Source organism: Caloenas nicobarica, chromosome 5 (genome assembly GCF_036013445.1).
Source record: "Caloenas nicobarica isolate bCalNic1 chromosome 5, bCalNic1.hap1, whole genome shotgun sequence".
Lineage (NCBI taxonomy): Eukaryota > Metazoa > Chordata > Aves > Columbiformes > Columbidae > Caloenas > Caloenas nicobarica.
The window spans coordinates 5,714,522-5,732,106 of NC_088249.1; the positions used below are offsets into that span (position 1 = coordinate 5,714,522).

The following is a 17,585-nucleotide window of genomic DNA, read 5'->3' on the forward strand; positions in this document are numbered from 1 at the left end:
GACTTTGATCTTGCAAGGACAGACTGTAGTAAAAGGCGGGTCTTGCACTTGTGAGTAACAGCAGTTAAACTGAATCAGAGAAGGATCTTAGTATTTTTAGATGTTAGTTCTGTTTATAAAAGAGGGAGTGAACCCTTACATGGGAAAAGTTGTCAGTGTAGGCATGTTACAGAACAGTCGTGGTCCTCAGCAACATGTAACCACCTACTCAAATATGTGCCACAGCACTGACCTCGTGCTTTCAAATCTGAAAAATTGCGATTTCACACAACTCTTCTGAAAACTGGTCCCCAAGCCCTGCTGGAAGGAGCCTTGTTTGCCCAGGTTGTCCCTGTTGGACATAAAGGACAGTTTGTGCATTAAGCTTGCAGGATTGAGCCCAATAATTCATACCAATATGTAATTCCATCAAATGGTGAGAGTAGATAATTCACAGTTTGGGATCTCTGTAGACATTCATTTTTCAGCAGAGAAAATTTAATCTTTTGCACATATGCGGTTTGCTTTGGCCAAGCAAGCTAAAGCTGCTCAGTGTTAAATGGGCACCTGTGAAATGTCAGCAATTGGAGGAGTCTCTGTTTTCTGAAGAACTGATCCTTGACTTTTTGGGGTTTCTTTAATGTGTCTCCCAATCCGTTGGTCATCTTGGAATTTACTAGTGGCTATTACTTTCTTGGAGGGTCTGCAGAATCAAAACTTTGCTTAACAAATGGATATTTTGATTGTGGGGGGTTAAAGAAGAAATCTTGTCATTATCATCCATAAGCTTATTATTTGAATGAGGCTAGGAGCATACACCAAGGATAAAATTCTGTGTTCAAAGGCTTTCAGTCTTCCTATAAATATGAGCTCCAGGGTATACTCTCCTGATTTGTTTTAATTTGGCTGCTTTTGTGGCACTAGATAATATCAAGTGTTTATTGTGTGTGATTTATATGCATAAGGAAAACACTATTCACTTTTTCTCAGACCAGGGACAATGTTCTTTACACGTGGCTTTAATATAGCTGTTGTGAGCCTAAATAAATGCTGCTTTTGAATATGCACACAGATCCCATATAATTATGGAGCAGTGTGGTGTTTGAGAGAACCTGCAGCATTGTCAAATGCTTCCCAGCTGATGTTTGAAGAAAACAGATAAGCTCAAGTATTGTCTGGAGCTGATAATCTGAATCTTGGGCCAGATTTCCATTTCCTTACTGGTTTTCAATGGTTCTCAATCAGTGGGACTAGTGGGTTTTGGTGCCATGCAGCGTGAGGCTGTAGCCATGGGTAGTGGTGGGTTTTTTGTTTTCTGCATATTTACACCTGAAGTAGTGAATAGAAATTCTGAGAACTTTTTTTTTTGGTCAGTTAACATAATGCAGAGATAAAAATGAGCAAAAATATTTTGCAAAATGAGTAAGTTGGACGGGTTTTGCCGAGGGTGGCAGGTGGCGTTTATGCTAAAACAAGCCTTCAAAAATCCGTCTTCCAAGCTATTTCCGCACACAAATAATGAGCCACACACAAATGCCCGACAAATCTGTGCTCGGAGTTTGGTGTTTACGCGTGGGAGGAACCTCACATAATGAAGAACAGATTTGTGGATATTTATCCGACTCTGAATTATTTGACAACAGTTCGATCGTGATCAGCTTCCCAATGCGGGGTGGTGGCTGTGGGTCCCCCTGCCCGTGTCCTTTGCCATGTCTTGTCTCTGTTCTGCGTTTGCTGCGGACTAACTACACTGGGTGTTCTGTTTCCTATGGTTAGCGGCGTAATGAGTACTGATATAAGTACAAACAAGAATATAACGTGTTTTGCTAAAATACTTTTTGCTTTTGTCTTTTCGATCCTCCATTAATGCATGTCGTCTCGCTTCTTGCTCCCACATCGTAGAACCAATTCTTATTGTTTCCCATACTAACAAATACGAAAAGAACGAATATGCATCACAAATTTTCACCATGATAAAATTGTTCGAAGTGTGCTGCAACTTTGGGAGAACAGTTTGTGTTACCTTTTTGGTAACAACCTGTGGAGGTACCTCCAGCTTCACTGAAATAAAGCTGGGTTTTGTTCCCTACAATGTGTAGGAAATGGTTAAGATGCCGGCATAGCTAATGAAGGGCTGAACACGTGTCCTCCTTATTTTTGTTTAACACCTTCCTCTAAGAGAAGTTGCATTGACTGTGAACTTAAATTTTACCTTCAAAAAGTTTATGTGTTGTTCACCAACTGCTTTAATGTACTGAAACAGCAACTGCCGTTTATTCTTAAGCTTGGGGAAAAAGCATTTTTTAAAATGATTAAATTTACAAAGCAAAAAAATGTTTTAAGTAGGTCAGGATCTCTGCCACCCTTAAAAAGGAAATTGCAATCTGACCTGTTCAATGACCAACATGGGATGGGGGGAGGAGGTTTTGGTGTATTTTTCGTTTCTTTTTTTATAAGTCAAAACGTATTTGTTTCTGAGATTGTTTCACTAGCAACAAGTTGTATATTGTAGGGTATTTCAAGACATCTCTGAGATATTTATCAAGCTGCGTCCCACCAAGAATGTAATCTTAAGGTCTCCACTGTTTATTAAGCACAGTCTATATTTTATCTCATGCTGAGAAAAGATGTGATAATGGTTGTTTAGGGATTATGTGAAAATGAAGTGAGGAATGACCCTTAAAAATGGGTAGGAAGTAAGAGATTCCCAAATGAGACTTGGGAGGTGGAGAAACTGTTTGAATTGCTACTGTTGGGATTTTCTAATGAATATCTCCTTTGCACTTATACTGGTGAAATAAAGAAGCTTTTTCAAGAAAATGCAGTAAAATCTGTTGGCTTATGGAAACTAAAACTAAACCTGTAACTCTAGGAACTTGCCTTTCTTAGTGCTGCAGTTTCAGCGTGATAAGGTGCCTGTGATGCTAAAGATGATTAGTGGATCAAAAGTGCCGGTTCTGGGCAGTGATACGGCACAAATGAGCTTTTTTAGGCACAAGGACGGCATGCACGGCAGCGGTCCCCTGCAACAAGAGATGCCTCGCTTGGTTTTGGGTTCATTCTTTACTTGTCTTTTAACTCTTTTAGTTTACAAAACAAACTTGTCAAATGCTTGGGGCAGATGTTCGGCAGGTTCCTCTGGACAGTAACACGTGGCAGGTGATGACTCGCGGCCCCTTGCACCCCTGTTTTAATTATCAAATGTATCTTGCACATCAAAGGTATATATTTTTCAATGTTTTAAAAAAACCAGAAATACACAAACCTTTCACTCTTTGTAAGTGGATTTCCCCTTTCCCCCCCTTTCCCCCCCTTCCCCCCCGCTTATATCTTTAAGGATTAAGCCTATATTTGGATTAAAGATGGCAATAAAATGTTACTGAGTTTGGTTTTTTGATTGTTTTTCTTTCTTCTGATGAGATCTACTACAACTTAAGAATAATTTCGATTCCGCTCTGTAAGGTATTTGAGGACTACGTAGAGATCATTCTTCCTTCCCTGACACCCAGCTATTCAAGTTGTAATAGTAAAGACAACAGAGATTTAGCAAGTCATTCTAAAGGGTGCTTTAGAGCAGGAAATAGAGAATGTCCTAATCAATCGAAATTCCACTAGGAAATTGGGACGTGATATAAAATTTCCCACGCTAGTCTCAGAAACTAGAGTGTGCTCAACAGCAAAAATGCTACGGAGTCTGTAGTATTCAAAGGCTACTGGTGCTTTTGGTCTGTCTCCCTGAAAAGGCAGCAGTCTTGGGAAGAAGTTTGTTCCCTAAAGCCGCATTGGACTGATGAAGAGATGGGAATGAGGATTTGTTGAGTCCTGACCGCCACCTTTGCTGCATGGAAATTGTTCACCTAAACTCGTTTTACCTGCGAGCTGAGGCATGGTGTAGTACAAGGAGTACAGAAATCTGCATCAGCTACTATGGACTTTGTACCAGAAGATTTTTTTACGTTCTAGTAGAAGATATATCCATATTAAATTACATGTGCTATCTGAAATAAGACACGCTGAAAATGTTTACTCTCTAGTTTTCCTCTGTGCTATTGTATCAGCTGTTAAAGACAAGCAGAATGGTCTCTGTTTCCATAAAGTAAAAAATTGATCCAAGTGAATCAAGTTTGCATCTCTGGGACATATACATATTATGGCTTATGCCAGATAAGATAAATTAATTGGTTATTGATAACATAATATAAATCTGTGTAATTTACGAGAGACTGCTTTAGACTGATGGTTAGGAGTTAATTGTGTTCTAACCAAAAGGAGCAGATGCTAGAACATCTGTGCCATGCATGTCATCCTTAAAATAACCCAAACGTATTCAAAGATGCATGTAGTATTTCAATATCTTCACCAAAATTAGCTTTTCTCTCTCCTTTTAAAATATCTTGAAGTTTCAGAATTTAGAGCATGTTGTTAGGACCAGAAGCACCTTCTTGGTTATCAAATCCAGTTACCTGTTGAAGACAATCAGGTCATCAAATCTTCCTTGTGAGGTTATAAAACTTCATTTTCAAACTAATTTTTGCCCTTTTACTTCTATTGGATGTGGTTCCAGGCTCTCACTGTCGTGGCTGATGAGAACTGCAATTTCCAGTAAAAATTTTTACTGTACTGGTTGGACCTGTTTGTTTTAAGTAGCTTTTCTCCCATTTCTCCTCTGATAAGCCAATTGTCCCAGTGTTGTGATCATCCTAGTTGCCTTTTTCTGCATTTATAGGGTGAGTTCATCTGTCTTGAGTGTGAGTGACCACAACTGCACATGTCATTTTGGGTAAAGTCTCAAATCCTGCAGCTCATTCTGTCTGGCAGCAGCAGCTCTTCAGATACATCCTTGTGTTGCATGTGCCTGTTCGTGACTCCATCAAATGGCAGAGGGACCATGAGCTATTATTTGATTGGTGTAGGGGTGTCTCTTCCTCTCCTTAGTGCTCTTTAAATGATGAACTTTCAGCGACTTTGACTTGTTTCAAATGCATTATTTTTTTTTCCAGTTGTGTTGCCTTCTGTTTCTGTTGTGAAAGAACTCGTCTGTAATCTTGCATGTTTTGTTAAAATATTCTGAAACAATATGACATTCTGAAATAAGACATGCTTTTTGGCTCTTTTATTTTTAGCAATTCTGAAAAAATACTTCTTATTGTCTATCTGTTACCCCACCTGTTCTTGTATTGTAACTGTGCGTCAACTCACCTTTCTAGAGGTGTGTTGATCAAGCAGCTTTTAGGGTACCCTGAAATAATGATGGACACTCTTTGGGTTGTGCGCTCTCTCTCTTTATACTTTTGGTTCAAACTAAAATAGCTGAGTGTGCCATAAAAGCTTTGTAAGAGGGAAAGACAAATTTTAATAAATAGCATTGGGTGCTGTTGAATTCAGAGCTTGGGAAGAAAGGAACAGCTTTTTACGCTGTCCTACCCGGTGGCTGTTCCTGCTAACTTAGTTCTGGGGTCCTGTTCAGACTGAAAGGACCTTTTTGGGGTCCCTGATGCCATGCTGAGCATCTCCCCAGGTTTGATTTACTGTGGTTACTTCCATGGACACTGGTGAGGAGCCCTGTTCCAGGGGAAGTATTTCTCCTAGAGTTGAGCTGTCTTGCCTTAGATGTTACTATGCAGTTTGTAAAGAGTGTGCTGGATGCTGGGGACGGCCTTTTGTTGGCAAAGGTTTTGAGGGTGTGATCCTACATCAACCTAAGGTGTTCAGAGGCTGCCTGCCATGGTGCCATCCTCTTCCCTGGCTTTCCAGCCCAGCTGTGCTGCTGCTTATGTCACGGACCCATGGGCAGTTGGGGTGTCACCTCCCCTTGTCAAAGCCCCCTTGGTGTCAGCACGTGGCCGGAGCTGCCCGAATGGGAGCATTGTTTGGGGGATGTCCTAACCTGTCTGAAGGCTGCAAGAAGTTTGGTTGCTGAACTCGTTGGGACCTGGAATTCGCTTGAGGGTTCTCCTAGTTCGGCTGGGAGAGCAGGTCTGCAAAGCCGTGTAGGTATGTGGTGGTGTTTTCACAAGTACTAAAGACAGCACTTGTTCTCTTCATGCTTCAGCTTCCCCAGTGGATGAGTCTTCAACATGTCCGGCTTTCAAGACTTTAACGATAGTGGTTGGTTCGCCTGCTTTGCCTGGGATTTTATATTTGACAACTTCAACTTTCTCACCCCGGTTGCTCATTCCTCCCTTCGCCTTGCCCATTGCTGTGTGCCGGTACAAGTGTTTGTTACCTGGGTGGTGAACCAAATGGGAGAGTTCATTTGGCTGGAAAATAACCCGGGAAACAACCATGTGGCTACACAAATGGTTGTTTCTGGCTTGCAGGGGAGGACAGTGTACGGTGGTGCGAAGGCAAATTACAGCAGCTTCTTTGGCATTGGTGCTGGCTTAACATGTAGAAATAGAATTTTGGTGTTCCTGGGCTGCATATTTAAACTCACGGTTGTTCGGACTTTTGCTACTCATGACAATGGGACTTGGTGTCTTAACCTTTGAGTCTGATCACTCATTTATGACAAGTTACAAGGAAACAGTTGATTTTCTTGTATCACAAAACACTACTTATGCAGGAACTCCCACGTAACATTTTGTTCTTTCAGTCTTTTCAAACCAAGGAAGCTTAATGGTAGAGAAGACAGTGCTTCCCTACACATTGCTTTTTGAGCACTGACAGTGTTTTCTAAGCTATCCAGAACATGGACAATGCGATTATTGCTCCAGCAGACTTTTTTTTTTTAAGTTGTTTAAGTGTGTGTGCATACACCCACACTGTCTTTCTCTATTTGAATAGCATAAGAAACTGGACTGTGTACATTTCGTGCTTCAAGTGAAATACAAACCCATGCTCTTGGCAGAAGTTTGGCTCGGTTCCTCCCAAATCTGGGAGAGACGAGCCAACACATGCAGGTCATTCGACAGGTATGTTTCCAAGGCATCAGTAAAGGTTTTGATTTGAGAGAGTTTTAAACACTTGCGTGTTTCCTGTTGAGACCCCAAACCACTGTTGGTTTTATGGAAAACCTTGATCAGATGCCTGGTTCTTTTACAGATGTGTGTCTTATCAACTTTATCATCTTACTTTTGGAGACTAGACATGAAATATGGGAGTGTCTTGTGACAAGCCCTCAGTAATGTGGTCAGGATATCCCATCATGCCACAAATACCTTTTATTTTATTTTTTTCCATTTCACCATATAGCTGTATTTCCTTGTCTTGCTTCCACAGGCTATTGTTGCACTGTAAAATGCATTGAAAGTACAAAACAGAAGGTAGATGCTTTGGTTTGGATCAAGTAAAAGATTTGTCCTGACTATTTTGGGTCCCCAAAGCATTTATTTTCTGTTGTCTGTGTGGTGGTGTTGTTTTGTGGGTGTTTTGTGTGTGTGTGTGTGTGTGGTGTGTTGTTGGGTTTTTTTTTTTTTTCCTCTCTCTCCAGTGTGATTTCTGGTGTGTGCAGGTGTTTTGTAAGACTGAGTAAGTGAATGCTTAAAATATTTGAGTTAGTAAGAGCTATCAGCTCTGGGGGCAGTTCAGCCCCCACCATAGAAGTTTCTCCTCATATTCAGATGGAACCTCCTGTGCTTCAGTCTGTGCCTGTTGCCCCTCATCCTGTCATTGGGCACCACTGGAAGGAGTCTGAGAGATAGTGATTCCACTCACTGGAAGTAGTGAGTGATAGGACAAGAGGAAATGGCCTCAAGTTGTGCCAGGGAAGCTTCAGATTGGGTATTAGGAAAAAATTCTTCACGGAAGGGGTTGTCAGGCATTGGAACAGGCTGCCCAGGGCAGTGGTGGAGTCACCATCCTGGAGGGTTTTAAAAGACGGGTAGATGAGGCTCTTAGGGACATGGTTTAGTGCCAGAGTTAGGTTAAGTTATGGTTGGACTTGGTGATCTTGAGGGTCTCTTCCAACAAAAATGATTCTATGTTTCGAAATCGGTACAGAAGGAGAAGGGAGCAATGGGTCTTGTACGGAGTTTGGTGTGAAATCTTAAATTTGTTAAGAGTAAGTATGTTTGTCTTATAAGACAATGGGCAATATTGAGCTGGATCATGTCTAAAAAAGTGCACTCTCTGCACTTTATCCAGACATGGAAAGTTTTTGTAACTGTATCTTAAGTTCACGTGTGCTGTGGGCAGCTGCTAATCCTGATAGTTACCCAATTTGGTGTTTGTTGAGAACCCTGAAAACTTGCAAGGGTTCTTATTCAAAGAGAATAAAGCATAATAAAAGGGTTATTGACATAGCTGAAGTATTATTTTAGTGCATGTGTTTGCCCAGTGGACTGTAATGGATTTGAAGTAGTTGTTCTGGTACATTGGGTAAATTCTGGGTCAATTTTGGTATGCCTAGTCATTGTGAAAGCACTTTATTTCTCAATGCCACACAGCTGCTCTTGAAGTGTCAAGAATTGGCTTGTCAAGTGTTGGCCTGTTTTTTGACCAAATTGACATAATTGTCCTGTAAGACATGTTTTTTGTGGTTGTGTGCTTAATTGACTAGGCAGCAGTATCTCATAAAGAACCACTTTTATTTAAATACCTGTAGAAATATTTTATCTATACTATCCAGAGTTAACACTATAAAAGGCTCTTTTGTGGTGGTGGTTGTTCTAGGAAAAAATAAAAGGCTCCTCTATACTGGATAAATTTGAGTTAAGTTTCAGCTTGCTGCAACTGTTGTCAGGTCCAAGCTACTTGAAATGGTTTTGTAATGGAGATGTTGAAACACAATGGGTGGTGGAAATGTTTCTGTTTCTTATTAATTGACTCAGTATGTCTTTTTTTCCTTAAAATGCCAGTCATTCAAGGCTGTAGTTCAACCACTACCTGCTCTGCTTTCTTTCTGGTGAGTGCAGTTGAGATGAACTGGTCTGTATATCAGGGTATATTTATGGGTATTTGGAAAAAAAGGGTTAATTGCGGCTGAGTGTCTCCTCCATTTTTGAGATGTCTGGGCTCATTTAACCTCCTCCTTTCTGCACTACGGAGCAGAACTCGTCTGACAGAACAAAAACGAACCAAAGTGTGTGTGCTCATCCTTTTCCCAAAAGACATAAGTAGTCTCAAAGAAGGATTGTATGCTCAGCAGCTTGGCGAATGATGCTGAGAATCGACATAATACAGATATAGGCAAAAAAAAAAAGCGCTAGTGAAGTAACCTCTGAGATTTTGTTTTGCAGTGCATGCTGCTGTGGGCTGAACAGAGGGGAGCTGCAGACAGCTGAAGATAACTTATCAACAGTGTTTAAAAACCAAAAAATATCATCTGTTGATTGATAGTTGTGATTTCTGTCTGAAACCCGAGATATGTCTTATTGCCATAATGAGCGGTAATCTCTCTGTAGTTCGTGGGCTGCTGTGAGACCTGTTTATTTACTGCTTGAAGTCAAACCCATCATGGGGTTTTCGGCCAAATAAGGTTTTGAGAGCATTCGGAAGTTGTCTCCTTACACGGTGAGAACAGCAGATCCCCATTGCTGGGACTTCACAGAGTCTGAATGGAGGGGAGAGGGAAAGAGTATTTGGGATAATTTCCTCCCAACTCCCTCCTATATTTGGCGGACAGGGAAGAGATGGCCCAAAACACACAGGCAGCTGCTTCTGCGTGTACTTGAATAAGGATTTCTGAATTCCTGAAGCTGAAGTGTGACAAGGAAAAGACTTTTTTTTTTTTTCTTCCCCAACCTCCCTACTCATCTGGGAGCTACTGAGCTCGTAAGCTCCTTTGTTCCGAGGCTCTTGGTGTCGTTGCATTCATGCTTTGTTCTCTTTCCTCAGTTTCTGATCCCTGACTTGTAGCATGGAAAAAAATTGCTTTTGCTCAGTTCCCTTAGCTTTTTGGATCACACAAATCGTCGCTGCTGCAGGTTCGAGGGAGAACTTTCCTTCTAGACTGTGCCTATTAGTCCAGCAGCCTGGAAAATAAACCTGCAATGGTCAACTGCAAAGGGGAGATGAACCTTGGGCTGTGTAGCAGAAAGCAGTGTGGGTTATGAGGACTCGCTGTGTGTACAGAAGGTTGCGAAATAAACAGGTTTGACAGCTGCTCATTCCAAATTGGCTTGTTCTTGTCTCAGTTCAGGAATCTCTGCACAAGAACACAAAATTGTCTAACCCAAGCTAAGCAAAAAATCCTGTGAATGTTTCTAGAAGCAACTTTTATTTAAAAATCTAGATATCTTTCTGTAAGCTTTCTCATGTGTGTCTTTTCATGGGTTTTTAATGTTTCCCCTCCATAAATCAAGAGTCATTCCATTTCTGCAAGTAACTATCTCTCTGATGTCAGAATTGAGGAACAAGTGAAAACACATCTTTTTTGCTCATTCTTTCCCCTCCATTTGTTTGTGATTCAGGTCTTGGGTATATGTTGAGGGCTGTATTGGTTTGTGGTTTTTTTGGTTGTGTTTTTTTTTTTAATCTAAACTGTTTTTTCCATAGTAGAGAGGATCATTTGTTAGGTGTGTAATTTAAATAGGAGAAACACCTTGGTTATAAAAGCTGAAAAAGAGGGGCTTAGAGATTCTAAACATTTGATAATGTTTAATAAGTATATCTACTAAAAATAGCCCTTCTAAAGAAGGGTAGTAACTAATTCTGTAGTATTCCTAGTCACCAGTAAAAGCCACAAAGGTGTTTTTTTTTCTGAACTGATTAATGGCTGTATATCTCAAGTCCTGCAAATTTTTGCTCTGCTCAGCAGAATCTAAAATATTAAAAGAAAGAATATCTTGTACTCCTGCTTGTGAAAATAGATTTTTATTCTGTTCCGTTTGCTCTCTTGCCAGCCAAGCTGGAAAAGTTATCAGCACCATCAGACTACGGTAACGTCGTGAGCTGTTTCCATCCGTTCTGTGTCCAAGGGGGTTGATTCCTTATCTGCCTTCATCTCTCCATGAAATGCATGTGTGGGGAATGCAGGACTGGGCACAAATCTTGTACCCTTTGAAGACACTTTGTCCAAAACAAACAGTTCCAGTAAGTGTAATTTAGTTGATAAGTATCTAACAGTTTTCTGGAGAGGAACCTCTGCTTGTTTTCTGCATCATACCAAAAGCATTTTTAGTATGAACCTGATCCTGAAGTCCTTGAACACCGACGTAAGGTCACACAGTGCTATTTGTGTATTGATAGTGCCAAACTGTCTGGATGCTTTATTATTTGCTTTCCTCAAAAATACAGCATTTTTCTAGACTGCTTAGAGACTGAGCCACTTGTTTAATATTTCATGGGAATGAAAGAGAAGAACAAGACAGATCAAACCAGTGCCCATGGCAATGAAAATGAGCGTACTGCTGTTTATTATGCTCATGTAGAAGACCAGGAGACTTTATTATTCCTGGAGGTGTTGTGATTGCTTTCGTTGGTGGCATTACTAATAGTCTTCCCCTGTTGTCTGTGCATATGTAGCTCCCTGCGTGTTTTCTATTGATATCTTCATCCACGTTACCTATTCCCAGGAGACAAACTTAAATTCAAAAGGTAATGAAAGATTTTAGTGAATGTGTGAAATGCATTACAGGTCACAGAGGCTGTACAACCTCACTGTGAAGAGGAGAATCGGCAATATCACATCCTGAGTGTGTGTTTGGACCTCACGTGAAGCTGTTGTCTTCAGATATATTCTGTTTTGAACACAAGTATAGGCCTGACTTAAGTGTGAACATCTGTCATCGTTAGTTTATGTAGGTAGCATGTATGCATAAATATACATATATGCATATTAAAAATGGCTGATTTAAGACTTCTAATTTAAGAAAATATGTGGCAACCTGTTTTGGCCATGATTTGCAAGGGAGTTAAGCAAGTGTTTTGGTGCTTTGAGCCAGCACTGGGCCCTTGTGGCCAGGAAGGCCAATGGCATCCTGGGGTGTATTACAAGGGGGGTGGTTAGTAGGTCAGAGGGGTTCTCCTTCCCCTCTACTCTGCCCTGGTGAGACCACATCTGGAATATTTTGTGCAGTTCTGGGCCCCTCAGTTCCAGAAGGATAGGGGACTGCTGGAGAGAGTCCAGCGCAGGGCAACAAAGATGCTGAAGGGAGTGGAGCATCTCCCATGTGAGGAAAGGCTGAGGGAGCTGGGGCTCTTGAGCCTGGAGGAGACTGAGGGGGGTGACCTCATTAATGGTTATCAATTTGTAAAGGGTGAGTGTCAGGAGGATGGAGCCAGGCTCTTCTCGGTGACAACCAGTGATAGGCCAAGGGGCAATGGGTACAAACTGGAACACAGGAGGTTCCACTTAAATTTGAGAAGAAACTTCTTCATGGTGAGGGTGACAGAGCCTGGACCAGGCTGCCCAGGGAGGTTGTGGAATGTCGTCTCCTCTGGAGACATTCAAACCCGCCTGGACACCTTCCTGTGTAACCTCATCTGGGTGTTCCTGCTCTGGCAGGGGGATTGGACTGGATGAGCTTTCGAGGTCCCTTCTAATCCCTGACATTCTGTGATTCTGTGATTTGGGGAGAGCTACGTATGATGTGTTGGCCAATAAAAAATGCACCGAGTGATACCTGCTTCCATAGTCAGCCTGTCCTTACGGTAAGACAAGTGCAGAAGTGTTGGACTTGCCAAGAAACGGAAGGACCACCTGAACTGGTGTGGTCTGTGTGCCATGAGGGAGCTCTGCAACACCAGCTGTGTGTTGGGGTGTCCCCCTGTGCTGCCTGGGATGTCTGGCTGGATGGGTTGGGTACCTTTGCTGAAGTCATATGAATTGTTGCATGTCTTAAAAAAAAAAAAAAATCGTGCTGTATATATAGCATGAGAATTTTTTTTTTTCAAGTCATGTTTTGAAAATGCAATTTCAAGGCACGAAATAATTTATGAAATCCATCCTCATTGAATCTTGCCTTCCTGATATTTATGTATACTCTGACTTTGGTCTGCAGCAAAACCAAAATAACTCTTTTGGGAGGGATTTGGGGGATGGTTGTTTTTCTTCCTCAAGAATCAGGTGGAAATGTGTGACCGAACATGTTTGCCATCGCTGGGAAAGCAGCTGCGTTTTTTTGGGGGCAAGAATGACAGACCTGCTAGGAAGTAAGCTTGGGATCTAACTGTGTGTGTTCTGTCTATCCGGACCTGGAGGGGGAGGCAGGATTTGGGCAGAGCCCAGGTCTGCCCTTCACTTGCCCCGTATAACCCCTTCTGAATTCAGAAGGAATAATCTCTGAATAAATATAAGGGTGGATGTGCATGAGGGAGTAAGAATGTGATCGCCTGATGTGGGATTCCCATAGCGAGGCATTGACTCATCTTTTTTTGTTTGTAGGGAAAGCTATTTTCCAGCCTCAGAAATGCTGGTCCCAGTTTGGGAAGGCATTGAAAACACTTATACCAAGTGCTTTTCCAAGGAGGGATTTTTTTTTTTTTAATATAATCAAGTCCTGTGTGAACTTGAAATGTCTTTGATTTGGGGAAGGGATGAGGAGGATATGAGGTAGTTTCAGGTGCTGCTGTCTATGCGTAATATCTTGCACATGGGGACCCTGTTCTGTTGGTCCTTAGGCAATTCCATGATAAAACAAAATGATACAAACACCTGCACTTGGAGCCACCTGCCAAGTTCTGCAGCTTCACACTCCCTTTTCTATAACTTTAAAATAGGAAAGAGGAGGCAGATTGGTTGTTGGTTGGTTTTTTTGATGTTTTGTTGGTGTGGTTTTTTTGTTTGTTTGTCTGTTTTGGTTTTTGCTGCTCTTTAGTTGCTGTGTTGAGGGAGACGTATAAACAGCACAAGCTGCCAAAATGAAGGAGACGGTGAAACCGTCCTTCTGTCCTGGGCTGTTGCTGCACAGACAAGTTGGGGAGGAAGGAGAAAACCCTTTCCCTGCCTTCCTTTCTCTTACATTTAGTGTTGCTTCTCCCATGCTGATGAGCTAAACAATTTTCATAAAGAAGCACACTTCTTGAGTTGACGTCCCAGTAACTTTGGAATTTCAGGCCTAGTGTGCTAAAAAGTTTGATCTTTCCCTTCTCAGAGAAATTGTTCTTGCATGTGCTCGGTTTTTTAACTACCGGAATTCTGGAGCAGGAAAACGTCCAAGTAAATTCAAGGTTTCCTCTTGACAATTGGCAGCTGCTGTGCAAGATGCATTTTAAAACTGTAGTTTTATTTGTGTTAAAAACAAAAAAAACCCCATAAACACAAACTTTTTTTTTAATTGTAAGATACGATTGCATTTGTTTTTCACCTTCTAATCTAGAAAACAGCAGCTGGGTAAAACTGGTTGGCTCCAGCTATAGCTCTGCCTCCGTGAGTACTGGAACCAGTTCAGTTGGGGATAGGTCAGCAGGGTGAAAGTTTTGTTTAAGATCCTTCCTCACCATGTCGGTGTTGTTTTTCTTAACTTGTTTAACTTTAGTGCTGGGTTTGTGAAGGTACAATCCAGCTTAGCCCTTAATGTACAACTGTTTTGGCTTCAGGATCCCAAAGCTATAAATAGACACCCTCTTGCCTCCCAGCAGTAGGAAATGACTGCAGCAGGTGTTGTCCTCTGCTAGAAGTTTGCGCATTATTAGTATCCAAGACCTTTTTTTAAAATTGGCTTTCTTGTTGTGTGCTCTTCCTTTATCAAATGCCAACTTGACTGGTCAGCAAGTGTCTTGTTAAAATCTGAAATCTTCATTAAGACAAAAGAAGTGAAACCAGGAAGGTATTTTTGGTTTATTGCTGTGCAGCCTCTGTGTGCAGTATATTTTATGTGCCATTTAAAAAGTATTAACAGAAGGCACCGGAGAACTGTGGAACGCTAGTCACTGGTTAAAATGGTATTTTTATTCTTTTAGCCTTGTGGGGCTGGAGTTTAGCTCAGGTTTGTTATTGGTAGATGCTTGGCAGGCTCTGGGTAAGATTTGGTATCGCTGCTTGTGCTGAATAGCACCTTGTGCTTTGGATGGCATTGCGAAAATAAACAGGGCTCTTTGTGCAGCAAGGTAGTGCTCACAGCAAATAAGGATATTGCAGTATGGTCCACGTGAAATGAGTTTAATGGTGTCAATAAACAATCTTCCCCTTGACACAAAACCCGTCATTGTGTTTAGGTTAACTTTGTCTCAGCAAAGAGGCCGAGTTGTTTGGGCAGGGAGGAATAAATGTAGTTGTGCTGCTGAGATGGTTTCCTCTCGGCCAGGGTGGAGAGCCCTTGTCTCCTCGCCACTGTTGGGTGTTGAAGAAACAGAGAAATCAAGGGGAGATAAGCTGTATATTTATAGTGCGTGTGTAAACAATAAAAAGGGGGGACAATCCTATGTTTCAGTTACTGTTTAACATCTTTCTGCCCCTTTTCCTCCCTTCGTTTCTCCCACAGATGCGAGAGCTGTGTGGATCTGCTGTTCGTGCGAGGCGCTGGGAACTGCCACGAGTGCGACACCCCCCTGCGCAAGAGCAACTTCAGAGTGCAGCTCTTCGAGGATCCTGCTGTCGACAAGGAAGTGGAAATTCGGAAGAAAGTGCTGAAAATGTGGGTAGTGCCAGTTAAAGAACAGGAGATGGATGAATTTCATGGATTGCTGTTTTGAAAAAAATCTACTTATTCCTCTAGTAGTACAGAGGAGTTTGGTGGGGTTTTTTTAAGTGACAGCCCATAAAAGTTGACTCCATTTAACATGGAGAGATTTCGGAGAGTCTGATTTTATGCAACAACTGAGGACTGAAGGCTCAACTTGGCCTTGAGGGATTCCTGCTTAGCATTAGAAACTGTTGGATGTTTCTATGTGGCCTCCTTTGGCAAAGCCTTGCCCCTTAAATGGAGATGATTAGATACTGAGGACTACAGCTGCTTTCTCTTTGAGGGGGTAAACATGGGAGTGGGGCAAGAAACAGGACCTTGATTGTTTTGTTCCCTGGAGACCAGTTCTGAGAGTTGAAGGCCAGTTCCCTTCAAAATGCAAATGGACAAAAGAGCAGCTATGTTCACATTGTTTTCTACTTCACAGAGCAATTGTTAGTGGAAATGGTTCCTTACAAGTCTTGTGTTATTAGTCTGTCATGCGGATTTGATAGCTCTTGAATTGAGATAAATGAGGTCTAAAATTGCATCTCACTCCTTGTGGCCAAGAAACAAGATTTTATAAGAAAAATAAGGGAGCCAGTGTTGCTAGAAGAGGGTCTGGTGGAATGTAACAAACCTGGAGAGATTTGTGCGTGCAAAAATGAAGGTGCAGGTCAATTGTAAGCTTGGCAGCCTTTATTTAAGACTTAGTACAACACTAAATGAATCATATGATCTTGCTGAGATGTGGAGAAATTGTGTTGTTGAATACCAAGATGCTGATGTGGAAAGTAGTAATAATTTTGATGTTTATAATAAAGTCTGCTGAAGTTAACAAAAGTCAAACTGGAATGAAGTCAACTTAGTTGACTAAACATGGAATGAAGCGTAGTTGGAACAGAAAACATAAAATGCTGGGCCCACTTGGATTTGCCAGATCAGTTTTTAGTAGGCAGAGAAAATGTCCCCAGACTGGAACTTGGCCCAAGTTCTTTGGATTAGATTTTTTTATACTCCTGAATGTACCTTGGTCAGCAGAGCAGGCAGAATGTCAGCATTATATTTTCTTAGTAAGAAAGCCTGCATGTCCTGGCTTTCAGAGGTTGTTCATGGTCTAGCCAGTTGTCCCTTCATATTTTTACTTTTTCCAGTTATCGAGAGTTGGATAAATGAGTTCTGGAATGGTCTGTTGATATGGAATAAGATAATTGCATAGAAGTTTCAGTTTGCTGCTGACACATGGTTTCTGTTGTTGACACAAAGCCAAACTCCCTTTTCTGATACTTGTAGAAAAGCTTTTCTTGTGAGTGTCCCTCTTGTCTCTGCCTTTGTTAACAGGTTTGTTGTGCTGAAGGGCTGGTTTGCGATTAGTATGTACTTGCCTCTGTGCTCCTGTTTACCTGTAACCCTGGGAAAGGAGTCAGCAAACAGTAGTCAAAGATCGCACCCGTTTATGCCAGACTGGCTCCTTTCCTTTGAAAAAAGCTCTTCTGTCTGCTTGTAAAGATTCTGTGCGTTGGTCAGTTGTGGGAGCCACAAAGCACATTGTCGATAAAACCAGGTCAATCCATCCTTAATACGCTTGCAGCAAGAGCCTGGTTGAATTGAAATTGCATCTTTGTGTGCTATATAAATACCCGTTTCTCTTCTCTCAAAGATACAACAAAAGAGAGGATGACTTTCCCAGTCTAACTGAATATAATGATTTCCTGGAAGAAATAGAAGAAATTGGTAAGTCTTAATGTTTGCATTTCTGATGTGTTCGTGAGACCATAGGCTTTTATCTTCTGACGCAGCTGCCTATGAGAATGTCTAAGTTGAATTTCTGTAATAGGATTTATCATAGTATCAGGTCTTTATCTAATTACTTTTTTCTGTACATTTTTAATCATGTTTGCTGAACTGCAGGACATCGTCAAGTAAAACATTTTATCTGCTGGAGAAAAACACATGATGCAAAGGGAAGGTAGTGCTTTATAGCTGGAAAAGAAAGGCTTGCAGGGGGCTGTCGGTGCTGCATTGGGAAAGATTAAACAAAGAGAGGAGAAATTGAAATTTTCATTATATGCCTCCATTAGCTTTATCTACCATGACAGAAGCCATATGGTGTCTTTCAGC

The 17,585-nt window shown here is 41.5% G+C and overlaps 1 protein-coding gene across 1 annotated transcript in view; it reads left to right on the forward strand.

Annotated features, from left to right (window-relative positions):
- The window catches only part of MNAT1 (MNAT1 component of CDK activating kinase), a 126,071-nt gene that overhangs the window by 22,585 nt on the left and 85,901 nt on the right, over window positions 1–17,585 (forward strand). The window contains exons 2-3 of the mRNA XM_065636273.1: window positions 15,285–15,437; window positions 17,125–17,198. Coding sequence (XP_065492345.1) covers window positions 15,285–15,437; window positions 17,125–17,198 — 227 coding nt within the window. The remainder of the gene's footprint in view (window positions 1–15,284; window positions 15,438–17,124; window positions 17,199–17,585) is intronic.